This window comes from Astatotilapia calliptera, chromosome 19 (assembly GCF_900246225.1).
Source record: "Astatotilapia calliptera chromosome 19, fAstCal1.2, whole genome shotgun sequence".
NCBI classification, from domain to species: domain Eukaryota; kingdom Metazoa; phylum Chordata; class Actinopteri; order Cichliformes; family Cichlidae; genus Astatotilapia; species Astatotilapia calliptera.
The window spans coordinates 13675587-13696279 of NC_039320.1; the positions used below are offsets into that span (position 1 = coordinate 13675587).

Sequence of the window (20693 nt, forward strand, 5' to 3'; positions counted from 1 at the left end):
ACAGCCACACACATGACTTGTGCGTCAGAGCTCAAGTGTCTCAGTGGCAAAACTATTGGCCATGTGCCAGTTATCACCTCTGGAAAAGGCAAAGATTTTTAATGAGTACAGAAGATAGAAGAAGATAGAAAGAGAGCACTTGGTGCCACGTAGATGCATACATATAATGTTTTGGAGTCTTGACTGCACTGTTGACCATACTGGTTGTAATATTAAGTCGTATTTCATCCATGGTACTCTGGTGGAAGTATTGATCTAGGGATCTAATTTATTAGTCAACTATACAAGGGAAAAAAATGAGATGAACCCACTAGTCTAAAACTAACTCAGATTTCAAGTTAAATTTGACAACCGTTTAATGTCAATGACTCTCTGAACAAAGGCATTCGAAACCATTAGTCATATTCTTCTATAAGAATCATGCCGCTTAACTATTCAGCTCCTCACATTGTGCATTATGAAAATTGCACGTTATCCTTCAAACTGACAAAAATCACACCCCTCTCCATCTGAAAGAGAAACACCAAGGCGTTCCCAGGTCAGTTGGTAGATGTAATCTCTCCACCGTGCCCTGGGTCTACCCTGGGCCTCCTCGCAGTCGGACACACCTGGCTGAAATACAGCCTCGACAGGAGCCAGTTAAGGTATAGTAAGGTCTGGTCGAGTAGTCGCGCACATCCTTAAGTTTATCATATAATTATGAGTCAGTAATAGGTGATGCTGTGTTTTCTTTCTTTTGGGGTGGGGACATCATTGGTTAATTCTTTTGTAACATGATGTGCTTGTGATGTTTTTTCAGCTGCGTTTATGATAATTATGGGATTAAACAGACTTAATAAAAAGCCATGATGAATACCACCATAACTGAAACCACAACACTGTTTGGCCTTTTGCACTTTTGACTAAGATTTTGCATTTTTAAGACTTATTTTAAATAGTGGCGACTAAGTGGTCATCCAGGCAGGTTTCTTACGAGGAACTTACTTCTGACAACATTTGGATCACATGTCTCTCTCTCTCTCTCTCTCTCTCTCTCTCTCTCTCTCTCTCTAGACACTTAATAATCTGGTTTCAACTAACTGCCGTCCTTTGGTGAACAACAAGTCATTTTGTTCATAGATTTGAGGGTGTTTAGATGTGATGATAGATGTTTCATCCAGTAACGTGTCAAGTAGTTGTCAAAAGTGACTGCCTGCTGCTTTTGTTTGTTATTGTCATGGGATTAAAGTGATTTAAAGAAAGGCCAGAATGAATACCACAGTAACTGAAAATCTCAGCCAGATAGCCGAAACTAAACCACATTTGGCCTTTTATATGAGCAGTGGAGACAGACAACAAGTACAGGGAAATACAGCAAGGCAACGAAATACAGTGACTGTCTGGCTGGCATTTGCCCTAAACACTCACCTGATGGCCCAGAAATGTACAGTACATGCAGATTTTGGTCATCCTATGCTTTGAAGATGTTTATAAGACTATGTTAAATCTAGGACCTCATCAACTACTGACTTTGCTTTTGGGACACTCTTTATAGCACTTCTGGAGTAGCCACTGAATATCCAGGCCAAAATGTCCACGTCTATTTTGCCATGAATTTTACTGGGATTGTTTATGAATCCCAGTAAATTTAAAAAGGCAAAAATAAAAATATTAGACATTAAGTCTGCGCAAACTGCATCACTTGGACTATAAGCGAGCCACTTTAGGAAAACAGGCAGTTTCTAGTACTAAAAGGCTGGTCCCATGTTTATAAATTCAATATATTTATATGTAGCACAGTTCACTGTATTTTTGTGTGTATAAATGATAGATGGATGCTTCAACCAATAACCTGCTAATAATTTACTGAGGCTGACTGCCTGTGAACATCTTTCTACTCAGGAAGGCAACATGTTTTTTCCACTTTGGCGCTGTTGGTATGGAATTGTTGAACTTATTTTACCCAGCTGATGGTAATAAATTAGTTTTTTTGTTTGTTTTTTAAGTGCTTGCCCTTTTCTGTAATGAAACGTGGTTTTTAAAAGTCCAAGTTTCTGTTGATTTTTATAATCAGCAATGATAACTTATTAATATCGACACAGCTTAAATTGACAGAATACATTCTGAGGATTGTTTGGGGTTTTTTTTTTACTGCTGGTACTCGCTGATTTGTTATAAAATGTACTGGCAAGTACTACTGGGCAGATTACAATTTGTGACCGCACCCTTCATACTAACAGTCTCCACACACTAAGAGGCACGCTCATATTCTTCAGGTTGCAAACACACCCCGTGCACAGAGCCTTTGTGACTGTGGCAACAGAGAAATGTTTAGGTGTGTTTGGGTGCTGTTTTACCAAGTTGGTTCCAGGTGGAGCATGTGTGTTCTGTAATCTTCCGACTATTGTCCTCACATCAAAATTGAGCCCTGGCACGAGGTACAGCTATGCAGTGACACAAGGTTGCCTGGTTAATTATCTACCTGCCTGAGTTACTGAATGACATGAGTGCTTTTTGAAATGGAGGGTTTGAAAATGGCCTAAAACAGATGAGATTTTCCAAGGGAACGTTAGGCCTTCTTGGACATGCCACTTTAGTGCTTTCTCTTGCATGCTCTGTTGCTGAGGTGGAGGGAGTGGGATCATCATGGTGCCTGCAGTACAGACAGCAGCACCACATCATTAGGAACAATATCCTCAACTCTCTTTCTCAATCAGAACATTTCATGTCATGCAAAGAGACATTTTGGCAGCTACCACCTTGACCCTGTGATTTGCTCCCTCGAGGAGTGATGACGTAAGTTGCTGTCAAACGTATGAAAAGCCTGACACAAACACATAACACAGTATGTCAGGCATTCATTCATTACATTCTGCTGAAGGACTCCAACTATTATTTAACATGTTATGCTGGTCAGTGCATTTTGTTTCTGTTTTGCTGAAATTGCTTGACATTGATGGCTCTCAACACTTCTTAAAAGAGCACAATGAAATGTATTTGCTGTAGAATGAAAGCAATTTCCACCAAAGATAAGGAAATAATAACTCCCGAATAAGGACATGCTTTCCAACACTCTGTTTTTCTTGTGTTTCTTTTCATTTGGATTCATTATTTAGTGCTAGCGTTTTTCTCACACACTCAAACTTACAGCGCAGCATTCAGGAGCATAGTATGACCAATATGAAGATATAATTGGCAGCAATGTAAGACAACTTTACACTCCATCTAAAATGATATTATTCGACATCTCACCAACCACTCTGGTAATTCAGTAATACCCAAGGTTTAATATTCAGCTTCAAAGATTGGATTTAGTCACACTACCTTGATAGAAACCAGTATGACAATCCTGTATGAAAGTCAGTGTGGAGTGACTCCCACATTAGAGTCAACTCTTTTTTTTTTTTTTTTTTTTTTTTAAACTATTCTCGTCTCGGGGGCATGAAGTACTACTGCTTAGTACAAAGATACTGGTGTCTAAAAGATGAGCATGATGTGACCTTTAGCATCTGTGTCTTTATGCTCTGACCACAGCAATATTGAATGCTGAAAGTAAACTATTGTATCTGAAAAATTGACACATAAATCACAAGACTCAACCACTTGCTGCTCCTTTGAGCATTTGCATTTAGTTGAACTATGTGTTCATTTTCTGTTTAATTTAGCTTTCATTCGCCTTTTGGTTAGGTTTGGGCAACCAAAATTACTTCAGGAACTGACTGAGGTTTGGGTTAAAACATGCATGTTCACAACATTAACACTGGTTACTGAAAGAAATATTTGGGACAAAACAGCAATATTTCATGTCGCGTTATTAAGAATGGACTTTTTTCTTTTCTTTCTGGACTGTTTTTTTGGTAAAATACATGCCTCTTAACAGACCTATTAAACTTTAGTACTTGGATGACACTTTTCTCTAAAATCCTGCTTATCCTTGTCAGAGTTAGGGTAGCTAGAGCTTATCTCCGCTACCATAGGTCGAGAGGTTCAGGGTACACCCTGGACAAACACAGAGAGAGAAACCATCCACACTCACACCTATGGGCAATTTAGAATAACCAGTTAACCTTACCCCACTAATTGCATGTCTTTGAACTGTAAACTCCACGCAGACGGTGGAGTCAAACTTGGGACTTACCACACCTCTGTCCTGCCCTAGCATTAAAAAAAACGAAGCATAAAAACACCATATCAAAAGCAATCAGTATGCAGAACCGTTTACCTATAGCAGATATAAAATTTGATCCAATTTCTTTTGTTGAATCTATGAAAAATGCCAAAGACTGTCTGTCTGCCAACAAGGTAACTCCTAAAAACTCTTGGCTAAAAATTTGGCATATTTCAATGAACCATTTGACAAAATTGGACAAGTGGAGGACAAATTAAGTTAATAAACAGTATCTGGAAGTCTTTAAAAAAAGCAAAGAAAAATGTATCTACTGTTCAACGAAGCCTCATCAGAAATGGGCTCAGTGGAAATGTGGCTCCCAAGAACAGATTTATAAGCAAAGGAAACGTAGGCTGTATTATGACAAATAACATAAGAATTATGCTGAAAGTCAGTGGCAACGGGTATTATGAAATGATGAATCAAAATTTCAAAATTTTGGTTGAAACCATTGTCAACAGAAGGTCAGAAGAGAGGTACAATAGTGAGTGCCTACTGCCATTTGTAAAAGAAAGTTAAATTGATGGAATTATTAATGAATTACGAATGCAGAATAATACAGGCAGACTTAGATCCACCGTGTAATTCCATCTGGAAAGTGTCTGATTGGCAATGGCTTCATTTTTTTTGCATCACTATCATCCCTAATAAATTATCAGTGCAGTAAAAGCATACCTGGATAACAGAAAAAAACACACACACAATAGAACACTAGTTCATGGATTGGCCTCCCCAAACCTCGGAATTCAACATTATTGAAGCAGTCTGGCATAATCTTTACAGAAAGTGAAATAAAAGGCAGCCAACAATCCCAAGAAGAACTTTGAATCTCCTTCAAGAATCCTGGAGAGAAGTTCCTGAAAAAAACCTAAAGAAATTACAATAAAGTTTGCCTAAGAGAGTTTGGTAGCTATACCAAATATTAATCTCTTTGAGCTCCTTAAATTGCTCCAACTCTGTTTTTGCTTAATATTGTATTTTCATGTATGTTTGCAGATAATTCAATAAGTCACTGCACCTATTTCCCATTCTCCTAGCAAAATATAAATAAATAAATAAATAAATAAATAAGGGGCGGTTCAATACTTTTGCTCAACACTGTGTACAGGGATGAAGCACTGTGTCCAGCATGTCTACAGGGGCACTCAAAGCCTAGAAGCTGGACACGTCCTCACACAACAACCCTGCTGTCAGTCAAGCCGGCCCATTACGTTGGGCATGACATTTAAAGTTGGGCGAAGAAGATGGACAAAGTGCCCTTACCTCCTCCGTTTGAGCCCTGCAGTTGAGCCCCTGTGCAGCATTCGCGGATGAGTGTGTTTGTGTGTGTGACTTTGGTCAGACTTGGTCTGGCATAAGGACAGCTGTCACATTTCCAACCTGTCACATGCGACACAGAGGAGATGCCAGAGGCCAGGGCATCGGGGAGCACAAGGACGGACACAAGGAAAAGCGCGTTTGTGTATGCATTTATGTCTGAAAGAGTAACGAGCATGGAAGATGTGTAGTTGTGGCCACGTGAAAGAGCTTGACTTGGAGGCACCCTCTAACCTTGATGTCCACACAAATGTACGTGCTCTTCACCCTCTTTCTTAAAACTAGTCCTTGAGCTCTTGAGTCATATTCTCTGAGGGCACGTAGTAAATACTGGGCACAACGTAGAACTGCAACTGCTGCAGGATGCCCTCCCTGTCTTGCAGTCCTCAGAGTGAGGCCATTTCAGTGCTCATTACTTACTGATGAAGAAGCCTCTTCATTAAGGTTCTGCCTGTGGCTTGTGGAGGAAAGGCTTTTTTTGTTTCTTCTCAACTAACTCTTTACATAAGCAAGCAGCAGCTGCCCTCAAGTGTATTTGGTTAAAAGGGAGAAACATTAATGGCCATTTGGGGCCTTTTATTTCATTACAGAGGGAAATGCTCTTCTGTTTTAATTTAAGTAATGGTTTCAAGGCAAGCAGGTTAAAAGGTCAACTTTTGTTCTCATTGGGATAGTTTTGAGAGAAGAAAGGAGTTTTTAAATTACCACTGCACTGCAAGCACATCCCTTCTGTGTATTCCATAACCAAAACCAGCTGTCAAGTAAATCATTTGTATTGCCTCTCTACGCTTTAATTTACTTTAAACACCCCACTTAAGAACAAACTTTTTTTCCCCAGAAAATTGCATCATGAAATTTGAGTTCAAGTTCAAGCTTTAGATAAACATCTTTGTCTCTCTCTCCATACTCTTGAAATTTTTTTTATATCTTTTAATACTCAGGAGTCTGGGTACTTGAATCTACAGCTCATGGGACTTCAGGGATCATGAAAGTGGAGATTAAAAAAAGAAAAAATTAGGTTACACTGTTGTCGGTTTGCAATACTTGGACAGTTGTAAGAGTCAAAAATAGCATCTTCCCCACAAGCAGCATTCACTCACAAAGACAGCAAGATCTGACATCTTTTTTCTCTAAGTTATCCAAATGTTTAACCTCTCAGTCAGCCGCAATTTAGTTTAAGTTGCACGATTAATCAATTGGTTCTTAACTCTCACCGATTGCCAGGCAGTGAGTAGAGTAGAGTAGAGTAGAAGTCTATCGAATTTGTGGATTCCTTCACTAAAAACATATTTGATGACTTATGATGATAACATCCATACTAAATTAAGATTGTCTAGATTATGACATGAAGACATTTGCTTTGGCTTGATTGATTTCACTTGGTTTGGATTCATTTAGTCTTGTCTGTTGCAGAGGAGAACTCTGCAACTAGGGGTTTTTGAGCTTGTTCCATTGCTTAAAATTCTGGGATTTGGGGAGTTTTGCTAGGTCAATGCTTTAGTGCTCTTTTTGATGTTAGCCAGCTTCCTTGTGAGCTGTGTTTTATGCTTCGGTGGGGTAAAGTATCCGTTGCAATGATGATCAATCTTATCCACTTCACCTATAACGGGGCGCACTCATAGCAGTGTTTTTACTGCATATATAAGTTTTTGTCTCCAAATCTCCCAAAAGACAGGTTTTATCCAACCACAAAGGAAAACCCACTTCCCCATTCCAGTGTTTTTACAAAAAGACCTTTTCCTTATTTAGTTAATGATGTATCCAATTTTTTGAAATGAAAGTAAAACACACTTTTACTTAGAAGACCCTTGGACTTTACCATATGTATCCTAATCATTCTTACTATTGGTTGTCAGCCTCCAAAGCCCAGTATTTGGCCAGGAGAGGACCTATGTAAGATGTAATGTGGCAACAAAAAAAAACATGGCTTGTCAATAAAGTTCATCAACCTGTGGTGATGAGATTCACCAATCTCTCAACTTCATGTCATTGTTTACTGGTGCAACAATGACACGAAGTTGAGAGCAAGTTGTTCAACTCTCAGCTACGAGACAAACCCCAGGTTAGGAAGCAGTTGTCCACTACATGATAATGGGAAACAAGTAAATCTCTATACATGGTAGAGGCATATGTGATTCTGATATTCGGGCCTTTGTCAAGACTTAAAAACGGCGTCACATAGCTACTAGGAAGCATTGAGACTCTTAGTCTTGGAGGAAAAGTTTAAACTTGGATCAGACTTGGATGACACTACTTACTTTTCAGTTTTACAAACAAAAGTGAGGTTGTAAAATAATCGCGCAAAAGTTTGATGTGCAGTTATACTTACCTAAACAAGACAAAACAACTATTTTTATCTGTGTAGTCCAGTTCTTTTGCACAGCACATTAATTTAGAATGGCAATAGCTAAAAGTTAAAGGGTCTGCCTTTAGTTTGTTTGTTTCACTGATGCAATATGACTTGTGACAGCTCCTCGCTGTCTTCTGGGACGAGATCAGTCTGATTCATTCCGCAAAAAGGCTCTCCCTTCAACGGCGCCCTTGGTCTGACCGAATCGAGGGATGGTCCACTGCAGCCCATGCAGAGCTGGCCCATGCTCCCCTCCTAGCCCTCTCCACCTTCCTGTTGGTTCTCATCCGTCTGTTTACTCTCTCCCAGTCCGAAGGAAGCATCCATTAAATCACCTTTAAAGATGAGAACGGGACTTGACAGCTACAAACTGGAGCAAAACAATCTTTTCCCAAACCCCACGCCCACCCCAGCCCCACATCTCCACGCCTGTTCCTATCTGTCCCATATTGTCAGCGGCAGAAGCCGCGAGCGCTGCTGAGAGACAGAGAGCAGCTCTTGTTTACTGATGCACACTATATTGATGTGAGCTGATTCCATCAGGCAACACGTTTGGATGCCACACACCCTGTCGTCTTTCTCTGCCTCCTTTCGACGTCTTATGTCTTTACCCCCTAATGTATCTGCTGCGACAACACACTGCGTGACAGTCAGTGTAGCTTAAGCCATTGTAGTGACCAATAAATACATGTGTTACTATATAAATGTACTGCAGAGTAAAGAGCTGCATTAATAGCCCTTTTTATTTTATTTGCCTTTTCTTTGCCTTTTGGTCCTCTGACATTTTTCTTACTCTCGAGGCTGTAATTATTTATTATTGATTTTATTGTTTTTGATTAATTCGATTGTTTTTTTTTTTCTTTAATTAAGCAAATGATTAAAAATCATTCGATTACATGGTGAGAAATTAATTCCACTCCACTTAAGGAGAAAATGTTCAGTGAAGGAGTTTATTTTTCTCAAACCAGAGGTCATTTTTGGTTTTGTTATTAGCACACCAAAGCGTGCGTGATTATTTAATAAGCTTGATTACATTAGAGGCTGCTTTGCTGCAAACTGGTTGCACTGCGCCTCTGTCCATCATGTATGGTGGTTAGATTTCCTCTCACCACGGCGGGCAGCGATTATAACAAATGGATGAGTTCAAACCATCTGTAAGACATTTGATTAACGCTGCTGAGCCTTCATGGAGAGAGATAGGGAGTCGAGAATGGTGTTTGATGTGGAATTGCACTAATGACAGTGCTCGGGAAGTAGCCATGCTCTAGGAAAAACATCACAGAATGAGAAATTAGAACCTCAGAGAGACGGATGAGGTTTGCAGCGAGCAGCTCCGGGTGGCCTCTGCATCCATCTCACACATGATTTGATTGGTGCTCCCAGTCATCAGCTCAGCCTCATGGTGCAGCTGTTGAAGTTAATGTGGCATGAAACAAAACAGATGTTTCTTCTGGTGTCTTCCCTCCTCGCCTTTCCATCTACTTTGATATTTTTGAGGCTTGTGCAATTGTTGTGAAATGTATCATCCAAAACAGGGAACTGTTTGCTTCTCAATCTGAACTCTTTCGAACCTCTTATCAAATCCGTCACTTGCTTCCTTTTGGAAATTTGACACTGCACATGTTATAAATAACTCAAGTGGTTTGAGGTAGATGTAGTGTTATTTTCTGTTTAGCTACTTGTATGTGTACATGCGATGCAACAAAAGCGACAAGGTTATCGTATGAACGGTGGCAGATGTATTGATTAAAATGGAAGTGTGTCTGCTATTAGAGTGACGAGAGCTTCCTGTAAAGAAAAGGCGTAGGAGTCTGCAGATATGCTAGCAGGTGTTCAAGGCTATACTCACGCACAAAAGCACAAGCAAATACATCCTATAGTTCAGTAGGTTTGTTTACTATCTTACTTTCAAGAGTGAGTATGCTAACATTTCCATCATATCCTAAGAAATCATTTCATCCATTGTTGGATGTGCTATATATGTATAAAAAAAACAGGTAAATTGGGGAAATTATGGCCATTTTTCAATTATATACGTGCCTCATAGTTGTGGTAAACTTGCCAGATAAAGTTTCCATTGGACTTTATTTTTATTTTATCTTTTTATTTATTTGTGGCAAGTTCCACTCAAGACTTTTTGACAGCTGTGGCAAGGTTCTCCTCATTGTTAAAGCGGCATCTCATCTCATTGTTCCACACACGTTTTACCGGTCCAACTCCTGGTAGTTGGCAGGTACCAGGTAGTTATATTGTGATTGTGGCCTGTCTGATGCTATCAGGTGCCAGTAAAAACAAGAGAAATATATACGGTATATATTAAGACAAGAAGAGTTTTATAAACTCTTGCCAAATCAAATATTAAAAGAAATATAATTATCTTTAGGTGTACCCCCCACTTTTTTAAACACATGTTTAAACAAATATCAGTCACATTGGCAACTTCTTTGACACCTTTTGCTTCAATTTATTTGGAACTGAATGCTGACATTTGACATTTTTGTTCTTTAAGTTTTGAGCAGTGTTTGTGGTACAGTGAAGCTCGTTGTCCTGTTCGGGGAGACGAGCCATCAGGGCATGCGTTTATCAGAGGTGGCCATGCTTGACCAGAAACAATGATTGGGTTGGTGATATCATTACCATGAATTTAGGTAACATGTTAAGGGAAGCAAAGGTCTCACGGTTTTTTCTCCATAGAGGAATATTTGGATAAGTCCAAAGTTGTGCTAACACCAGGTGGTTTTTGTTCATTTGGGTTGTCTTTATTTCCGTTTGCTCCTCCTGCTGCAAAAAATAATTAATTTCTTCTTTAACATTGTTGATGTTGTACTTTTTTCTTTTAAAAGTACATAGCAACTGGAGAATAATGATTTGGTTAGCCATCTTTGATTGATGAGAACCTCGACCAGTTTACCATCTGAATTCGAGACTATGGCACAAGTTTCATTTAATCTCTGACTGACTTTAATGATCTGATTAGTTCATGTGTTTTAATAACTCTGAATGCCTTCATAGTCCATATTTTATTTTTTTATTTATTGTTTGTTTATTTACTAAACCAATCTGGCTTCTTCTATCTAAGGACACAGCACTGGACCCTGGAGAAGATGTGGCCCTTCTCTCAGTGAGCTTTGAGGATGCTGAGGCAACCCAAGTCTTTCCTAAACTGTACCTGTCCCCCAGCATCGAACAGTAAGTGACACTTACCACGTATGGCCATATATAATGTGTGTTCATAGTGATGGCAAGATCAGGAGGGGAAATTAAAAAACATTTACCTTAATTTCACTCTAAAAATCAACTTTCTCAACAAACAATCGACCAAAAACAACTCTTGCCACTGACTTATGTGTTTCTAGTGCTTCCAGTGGAGACTTTAAAGTAAAAAGTTTTTCAGTAACTAACTTTTAAAAGCAGCGCACAGCTAAAGGTGATGTGGCCCAGCTCTGCAGATGCAGGAGATAATCTCTGGATTCGAGTCAGTGTGCTGTGAATCTAGCGACTTATTATGTCACTGTGAATAGTCATACATCCCAGTGTCTGGACTGATCAGACGCTTTTTCAAAAACAATAAGAGAAGAACTAAAAAAAAATGAGATTGATGACACACGGAGTCTGAGCTGAGGGATGACTGGATGTCTGCAGACATCTGGAGTGTTAACTGTACGAGTGTGTGTGTGCATGTGTGTGTGTGTGTGTGTGTGTGTGTGTGCGCCTGCGCTCGAATGTTTTCTGAGTCTGTGGGCACTGTGTGGGTATCGCTGCAGTGGGCTTCTTTGTTTAACTTTTTTTTTGTCTTGCTAGATTCAGTGTATGTGTTTGTGTGCATTTGTCACTTTCTATTTGGGTGTGTGTGTTTGTGCAGATGCGTGTTTGTGTGTGTGTTTGGATGCATGCATGCATGTATGTGGGTCTTCATATCTCAAATATATGTCTGTTTTCATGTATTTGAGTGCCCGGGCTTTGCTCAGAACACAATCTCTGTGTAAGTGTGGATGTAGATCTGTGTGTGTGTGTGTGTGTGCGCGTGTGTGTGAATGAGAGAGAGAGAGAGAGAGCGAGCCAGGTATGGGCCCATTCTGACCTCAGGGCCCCACAGTCTGGGCTTCCGTGCTCAGAATAATCTCGAGCTGATGTTTATTTACAAGCACACGCCCCGTCGCACCAGGTTAAGAGGCCTCTGCTCCCTCCCCCATCACCACCGCCGCCACCACCACCCGTTCTCGCTCTTGCCCTTTCTTTCTTTTCCTCTCTCTCTCTCTCTCTCTCTCTCTCTCTCTGTCTCTCGTTCTCTTGTCTCAACATGTTTTTTTTTCCACTCTCATCTGTGGCTTCTCTGTCTTGTTCTGCCCTTTAGTTTCTTTATCTGCTATTATTAAATTGTACCTTTCCTTTTGGTGCTTTAAAGATCTTGGAAAGAAAAGCAACTGGACTTGTGTCAGTTTCTTGAAGGCCTCTCACCATCTGAGAAGCTTCTAAGACCAAATGGTGGAGAGTCCCAGGTATTTAAGCCCTAGTGGGAGTTGTCTCTTAATAGGGCTGCTGACCCATTATTGTTCATGTGCCTCATCACACGAGCCAAGGTATGGGTCATTAACAGCAGAGGTTTCAGGTGAAACCATTGTCAGACCTTGCCGCACCCTATCATGTGAGCCATTGAGATCAACTGACATGAGATGTGAGTGGGCGTTAAGGCACCTGTGAAGGGATCTCAAAACTGGATTGGAGATGGCAGACAGTCAGTGTCATAAGTAGGGATGGGTATCGTTTAGGTTTTATCCGATACCGGTGCCAAATCGGTACTTTTGAAACTGTGCCGGTGCTCAAACGGTGCTCAAACCGGTGCTTAAAGAATGGAGAACACAAAATTGGTCCAAAAACCTCTCATGTTCAGCTGTTTTTTGTAAAAAGATAACAATGTTAGCCTTTTCTGCAGCTATGGGGCATATATGGTATCACTCTTGGCTGGAAGCAGTGCTTAAACAATGTAAAAAACACAAACTTTGTCCAAAAACCTCTCATGTTTAGCTGTTTCCCTCTTTTTCTTTGGTCATTTTAGCCTTTTTAGCCAGGGTGAAGGGAGTATCTGCCATCAAACAAGAGGACAGCCGCATGTAGCTATGATGATGTTTGCTAGTTCACCTTACATGCATTAATTTAATAACGTGGTTAGCCTACTCAACGTAAATTATACACGAACAACATTAAGCTACTCACGCAGAAAAGAACGGCTGCTGCTGCATCATCATCCGTCATCATTTCTGCTACACTGGCAGGGCTAGGGGCCAGGACTCTCCTCTTCGTGTTTTTGGGGGATGTTGCATAACAGGCAACCCACCCGCAGTAGATGTGCTCGGTGTGAGGTCTCACAGCAAGCTATCAAATACGGCGCATTTCTGGGCTTTTAAAAAAAACGCTATGCGTCGCCAGGTGTTTCATCGGATTTGAGGTGTTACCTCCTTTGACAGTATCACAGTATCAGCTTAAAGCACTTGTTGCAGGCTGCTGAGTTTGCATATTTTGCTGTGAAGTACAGCCAGACTTTTGACCGCTTCGCCCTGGACATTTTTAATCTGTAGCTCTGCTCTAAAAGAGCGTACGTACCTGGGCCCGCCTACTATCCTCGGAAACGTGATGGGTGATTGGCTAGAAGTGTATCACAGCTCAGGAAAAAAAAGCACCGAAATAAAGCACCGAAATGTGCGCTGCTTTTCGGTCTGGTTACTACCGTTTATGTCAGAACCAGTGCCATCATGGCACCGGACACCGGTACCCATCCCTAGTCATAAGCTGCTCCCTCTGTTCAAGGATTCCATGTTCACAGTGGACATAGATGGCTTCTTTCACTCCTCTTTCCCAATTATTCCAAGTTTGTGTTTGAGAGTGGTGAGAGTCAAAGAGATAAATGTGTGCGTGTTGGCTTGGGGTAAACTTCAAAGTGGAGGCTTCTACTTCTTGGGTTTTGATTTTGACCCAGGTGTCATCCACATATCTGTACCAGTGGCTAGGTGCTGTCCCTTCAAAAGACCCAAGAGCCTTACTTTGCACTTCCGCCAAGTAAAGATTGGCTACAGTGGGTGACACTGGGGAGCCCGTGGCACATCCATGTTTTTGTCTGTAGAAACCCTTGTTTTATTTAAATTATGTAGCGGTAAGGCAGATCAGAACAGTGTGCAGATCCGATCGAGGGTAAGACTGGTTCTGTTTTATAAGGAGCTGTCTTGCTGTAGTTGTTTTCTGACAGTCTCCACTGCCTCAGTTGTAGGTATGCAAGCGAAGAATGAAACCACATGAAAGGACACGATTGTTTCATTTAGATCCAGTGTAAGCTTCTGGACCTTGTTGGTGAAGTCAGTGGAGTTTTTGATGTGATGGGGTGTGTTCCCCACAACGTCCTTAGATTGCCATGACTGGATGACTGAGAACCTACACAGACATACTTTTAGTGCTTTCAATTTCACTTTTACACATTCTCCTTCTCATGCTAGAAGACTGCTTTTCTTTCACTTTGTAACTCAGTCACTAAAGACAATACATGTTGACACTCCGTTTTCCAGTATGCTGAAAAGAGCAGCGCACAACCAAAGGTGTCCTTTGCTGTGCTCCTTTTGTCATATCGGCTGCATAGTCATAACTTACTGATCACATTACATACAATGACTCAGGTACTTGATCATATTACATACAATGACTCTGGTACAAATACAATGAACTCAGCACGTGAAATGTAACTCTATAGAGTTACATTTCGTTACATTTAGTTTACATTTAGTTACATTTAGAGTTACATACAGTTACGCCCTCAAAGACGTCAATATTTTATAATAATAATTATTAATAATAATAATGATTGTAGTGTATGTATGTTTTTTTCTGAACCCCTCCCTAGTTCAAGCTGGAGGAAACTGTCCTACAAATTAAATGGGGTACCAAGATTCATCTCTATATGGTGACTAGTTGAAATATTTACTTGAAATAAAACGTGTGCATTTGTATACAGAAACTACGTGATCGATGGGGATTCTTGAACCTTTGCCATTTTTATAAATGTGTTTACACTGTAACAATCGCTCAATCATAAAGTACAGACTTTACACGTACATTTTAACAACCACAACAGGGTTTAACTTTTAAACATTGGCCACCTTTGCCATTCTGCACCATTAACTGAGGGTAAAAGACAGAGTGCTGTGGATGGCAGAAGGAGGAGAATATTTCAGAACATTTCATTCAAAGAACCGCGATTGACATAACTGCTGTGGCCATTAATAGCCTTGAGGAAAAGTATTGCCTTGCCTTTTCAGTCATGTCCATCCTCATTTCTGTATTTACAATTAAAAGCCCCTTATTAACTATTGATGTTAATGTTAAGGATTAAATTGTGGGACCTAAAAAATGCTATTTAGGCTTATGATTTGTAGGTTGGTAGATGAAAGTTTACAAATGACTAAAAACGTATGTATAGCAATCAGTGTAAATAGCTGTCGATATTATGAGCTGTACTACATTCACAATGGGCAAATTGAAACTGTTAGAAATTAAATATGTTTTCTTTGAAATTCTCAATTGTAACTGTACCAATTTAGATGCAGACGTAGCAAAAAACACCCATAGTGTATTTATTTTAAAGCAGAAATGTTGCATGTATACTTGAATAAACTCTTGGGCCACCATATGTCATACAAAGGGCTTCAGTGCACTTTGGCATTGATTATCTAATCTTTTACTCCACAGGAGGGGTGAACACCATTGTTCCAAAGATGTTTCCTCATTTTATTGTTTTGGTGATGGAAAACACTGTCTTTAGCCCTAAAACTCCCACAGTTGTTCAGTTGAGTCGAGATTTGGTGACTTTGAAGGCCACAGCATGTGATTCATGTAACATTTTCCTTATCATAAAAAGATATTGTCACTGTGGAAGAGACCACTGGCATCAGGATAGAAATGTTTTACTGGATAAAGGTGATTACTCTGAATTCTGGTTATTTTTTTTAATGTACCACTAGTCTGTATGCAAGCAATAATAGAGAGAGCAACATCTTTGCAAAGAAAGAACTGCCCTAACCTTGATGAAGTACTCTTTCATAGTGGTTGATTAATGATTTTATACAGTCGATGAAGCACTGAACAGATACGCAAGTCTTTTTAATTCCTCTGTGTTCCTGACCAGATTCAATCACCTTGTTTTTAAAAGGATTTTTGTTTTGATTGACACTCCTCTGCACAGAAAATCCACTTGGTTGAAGAGGCTTTCATCAGGAGTGCTGTTGTGTTGTTCAAATCGTTTCTGTTGCATATGTCTGCCTGTTTATGATCAAGCCCTGCGTGTGAGAGAAAAACTGACCTTTCCGCTCCCTCCAGACCAGACTGAAGCTGTTGCAGTGCTGTTGGAGGCTCTCCTCCTCTGCCAGTTGCATGAGGAGAGCAGACAGGAGGTGGCTAAAGGCAGAAGGATGGGAAGCATAAAGTGGGGAGTTCTGGCACAGGGGGGATGGAGAAGGGCTGTTGTCGGCACAACAGTAGGGTGGTAGATAAAGATGCTATAAAACAAACCCTGCTTGCGAGATAAAATGCCGAGGCTTAACAGTACCGCATAAAGCCAAACTCTCATTTATCATCCCTCTTCCACAACTTAATGCTGCCTCTTTGTCTTGAGATATTTGCACATATGCATATCAAGGCCATCCATGAATATGCTCTGCTACATGGTTTTGTGCACCTTTTTTGTCAGCTGTGTGGGAGTGTGTTAATTCATGACCCAGGGCGAAAATGTCTTCTTCACCGTTGTTTGAAGACAACCAACTGTACGTGTGTACGAGTTTGTGTATCAGTGCATTTGTGTTGCACTCATCCTGGATGCTACTTAATTTAGCATGCAGATGTGTGAGAGCCAGCCTATTTGCTGTACGTGTTATTATGCAGATCTGTTACCCTTGTTAGTTTCTCTCCACGTCCTCTCTGACCCTTGTTAGTCTTTGGTCATGTGTAGCTGCCCATTATCTCTGCATCTGCTCCAGTGAAGAGGAAAAATCATTGTGCCCGCACATTTCTGTGGTTTTCTAGGAAGCATTTGATGGACAGCAACGTTCAAGAGGTTCTGCATTAATCCAAGCTGCCACAAATGTTCGCGATATCTTATAATGCCAAGATAAAATTCACATCAAAGCCGATTTGGAAATTGTTTAAATCAGTCCTAATTTTATCAAATGGTGAATGTAGCAGCTGACAAGTACACAGACTGGCTCAGCTTCAGTGTTGGTACAGGGTGTCATATCAACTACATCAATTCAGTGTCAAAATGTTCCAGGCTTCTTTATGTCTGCAGTCTTTCTGTCATTCTATCTTTTAATCATCTCATGAATTTTATGTCTCTGTGCTGGCGACAGCTGTGGCCGGAGGCATTCTGTTATCAGGTCGTGCCTTTGTCAGTCTTTCTCATCCTTTTGAACCCAGTATATCTCTTGAACAGCTGGAGGAAAATTTCTTTAAATTTGAAGGCATTCACTCAGTGATGAGCTGATTAAAATCTGGTAGTCAGAGATATTGTGATCTCATATCGGTCCCTAAGTCGTGAAGAGATCCCAAATATCCATTTGTTGTTCAAAGGTCTCTTAGACCTCACATTCATCACCTTTTCATAAATGCTTTTGAACAGCTTGTGGGAATTTCTTCAAATCTGCCGCACTCAGTTGGATTTATAGAAAATTAGGAAGTCAGAGGTCTTGAAGAGACCTTGAGGGGTTGTCTTAAAACTAAACTTTCACTTATCCTCCAGAACCTGGTGGTCAAATGTCACTAGGACTTGATTTCCATCCCAGTCTCATAAAATGGTATCAGGAATATTTTGCAGGAATTTCAGTACCCCAGGATGAACTAATTATATTTCTCAGTTCAGAGGTAAATGCGACCTCATTTGAATCTTTTTTGCCATTTTAATTTTAACCTATTGATATTTTAAAAAATCATGCTATTCTGTCAGAATCATATTTCATAATTTTATCTTATAGTAAATTCTAGTTCTCAAAAGAAAAACAAATACAGCCACTGTTGCCTAGAACAACTGAGGGAGTCATTTTGACCCCAAAAGAATTAATGTTAATGTTGCAACCTGTATTGTTCACACCCATTTCGACATAAGGCTGCTTTAACATGAGCCAGAGCTAGCTAGATGTGATTGATAGATACATATAGAGAGGACTGTACTTAGAAAAGAGGAATAATTACTGCAGGGCTGAAGGGGTCGCAGATGTTGAGCCCGTTGAGAGAGGGGGAGAACCAGGCTGTGCAGAGCAGCGGGGGAACCATAGCTGAACTGAGCAGACAGTTCAGTGTTTTGAGAAATAATCCAAGGAAATAGAGTAAAAGTAATAGATAGATATGATAGACATGATAGATGTTCACTGATCAGTCTGTTTCATTGTGAGGTTCTGGTTTTAAACAGTCTTTGTTATAATTAATGCTTTAAAAAAAAACATTTCCAAAATGTTGTTACAGTACAATAATTTAATTATTTAGATGTATTAACTACTGTCTTGTTTGTTGTACCCTTTTTTAAAAAGTAGATTCTTCAATATATTACCTTTCGAGACTGTATTGAAATAATCTATATCGTTTGTAAAACTAAATAAATTCTCTTAAGTATAATCTTAAATGCTTATTTTCGTCAAATCTTTCCTTAATTAGAATTAATGGAATTATCAACATCTTCAAGAAATGACTTCTTTACCGTGAATGCGACTGTTGCAGGATGGCAGCAAAGTGATCCTCTTGGCAGTTTTGAAATGTGGGCCATTCACCATGCTAATTCACATTGTGAATACAGTAAGCCAAGAAACTTCCCAGCCTGTGATCTCACTTCATTTTGCACACAGCACCTGCAGTTTTCAACTAAAGCAGGACACGGTGAAGCGGGTAGTCGCGCTGTCGTTTGTAACTTCTTATCTGACAGCCCAGTGTGGCTGCTGCTTCTTCTTGTTCCATTACTCTCCTACGCAGAAGGCATTTCAGTTTTATTTCTCAGTCATGCATCTCTTACGCGGCTCAGCAGATATCTTTGTGTTTTAATCAGTCCACACCGACTGTGTAACAGCTCACATTTTACACACAGTAAAGACACGCACCTGCAGCCCAGCCCATAGTCTTATGCTGCAATCCCATTTTCTTCAGTTTTTCATGCATTACTACATTGATTTTGAATCCGGTTTTGAGTGCTGCCAAAATGCAACGCGGTGCCTGAGCACATCCTTTGGTGACACAGGCAGCAGACTGAAGCTGCTATTTTTCCAGCTGAATGCTTTAAATGTAAAGTGGTGGCAATAGGATGTTCCGTTGAATTAGTGGCAACTTCATATAGCTTTGATATGGTGCAAAGAAAGCAAACAAGATGAGATGCACAGGATTACACACTGCATTGTTGTTCAGAGTCTGAAACCAGCATGGCAAGGCAGGACCCTGCCACTACCAATAAAGACAAAATGAGAGATAATTAAGTAATTTTATACACTTCAAGACATCTGCTGAATATGCTGGCTATGAATAGTATCAAAAACATGACTTTTGTTAAATGGAAAAACTATTTCCGCTGGGTATCAGCTGCAAGCTGCAGGGCCTCTCCAACTAGAACTGTAGCTCACCAAGGCTGTATAGCAGAAATCTTGGAGTCCGTTATTTGTCACAAAGAATGTCGCAATAAAAATATTGCAGACTCTTTAAAATCCTGAATTAACAATTGATTTAAGGGCGCCTACAAACGTGGAATACCTCAAATAGAATTTAAATCAATGTTAAAGTTACTTAAAAAGTGGGAAGCGAAGCAGCTGTGGACAACTTCAGCTCATTTCAGCTTTGGTTCTGGTACCACTGGATTTCAGGCAATTACATCCATTCAGTGTCCAGACGTTTGAAGCTTTCTGTACCTGCCTGCTTGCATTACAACATTTTATCACTCTCTTCATAGCTGTCCTGTCCATGTATTTCTTAATTTACTTTCTCAACTTCTTAACTCTTGTCTCCTCCGTCGTATGTCTCTGTACCCACCCCTCCTCCCGGTTTTCACATGTCTGCTGCTTGTTTCTTTTCTCTCCATCTTTCTCCGCTTTTCTATCACTCTCTCTCCTCTGCTGATCCCTCTGGCTGATCCTCAAAGGGAACCGAGAGAGTGAGTGGGACTTAAAAGAGAGAGAAGCGCTGTGCTCTACCCAGCAAGGTCGTCCCTCGCTCGACTGAAACACAGCGAGGAAAAGAGGAAAAAAAAAAACACAACACACACACACAACACAGGAAAACGGAGAGCTTTTTCCCTCTCTCATTTTCTCTTTCCTCCATCTCTCTACTCTTCTCTCACATCACTCCTGAGTTGTTTGATATCTCACTTTTACTCTCCTTCAGCAGGGGCTCAGATCTGAGTTCCGTGAACGCAAACTCGTAAGCCCCCTGAGCTACAGTGTTATACCTCTTCGTCTATTCCCTCTTCCTCTCTCTTTCTTGCTCTCCCTGTTACCTTTTCTTCCCGTGTCCATCAGTGTAATGTTCTCTGCCTTACAGAGCAGCAATGGGAGAAAAAAAAATGTTGAAATACCCCGACCGACACCCACAGTTTTACCGATAATGTACAGTGTGAGACTGTTGCATCGGCTCCTGTCTCTGATGAGGACCGTTTTGCTTCTTTTTCTGTAGAAATTATTGATTATGAGAAGTAAAAACACTGTTATTCTGTAGGTTCAGAGATGCACCTGGTTAAGATTCAGTCTTCATTTGTTATATAATGTTTTAAGGGAAGCCTAGAAGAAAATATACTGTGAAAAGCATGGTGTCACGCTTTGTGGCTCTTATGCTTTTTCCTCCCTACTCGTTTAAAGTAGCTGTTAAGTGTTAAATAGATGT

At 40.3% G+C, this 20693-nt stretch overlaps 1 protein-coding gene across 1 annotated transcript in view; it reads left to right on the top strand.

Annotated features, from left to right (window-relative positions):
• babam2 (BRISC and BRCA1 A complex member 2) overlaps positions 1–20693 on the top strand; it is a 126081-nt gene that overhangs the window by 79918 nt on the left and 25470 nt on the right. Inside the window, exon 7 of the mRNA XM_026151098.1 lies at positions 10894–11003. Within this exon, the coding sequence (XP_026006883.1) occupies positions 10894–11003 (110 nt within the window). The remainder of the gene's footprint in view (positions 1–10893; positions 11004–20693) is intronic.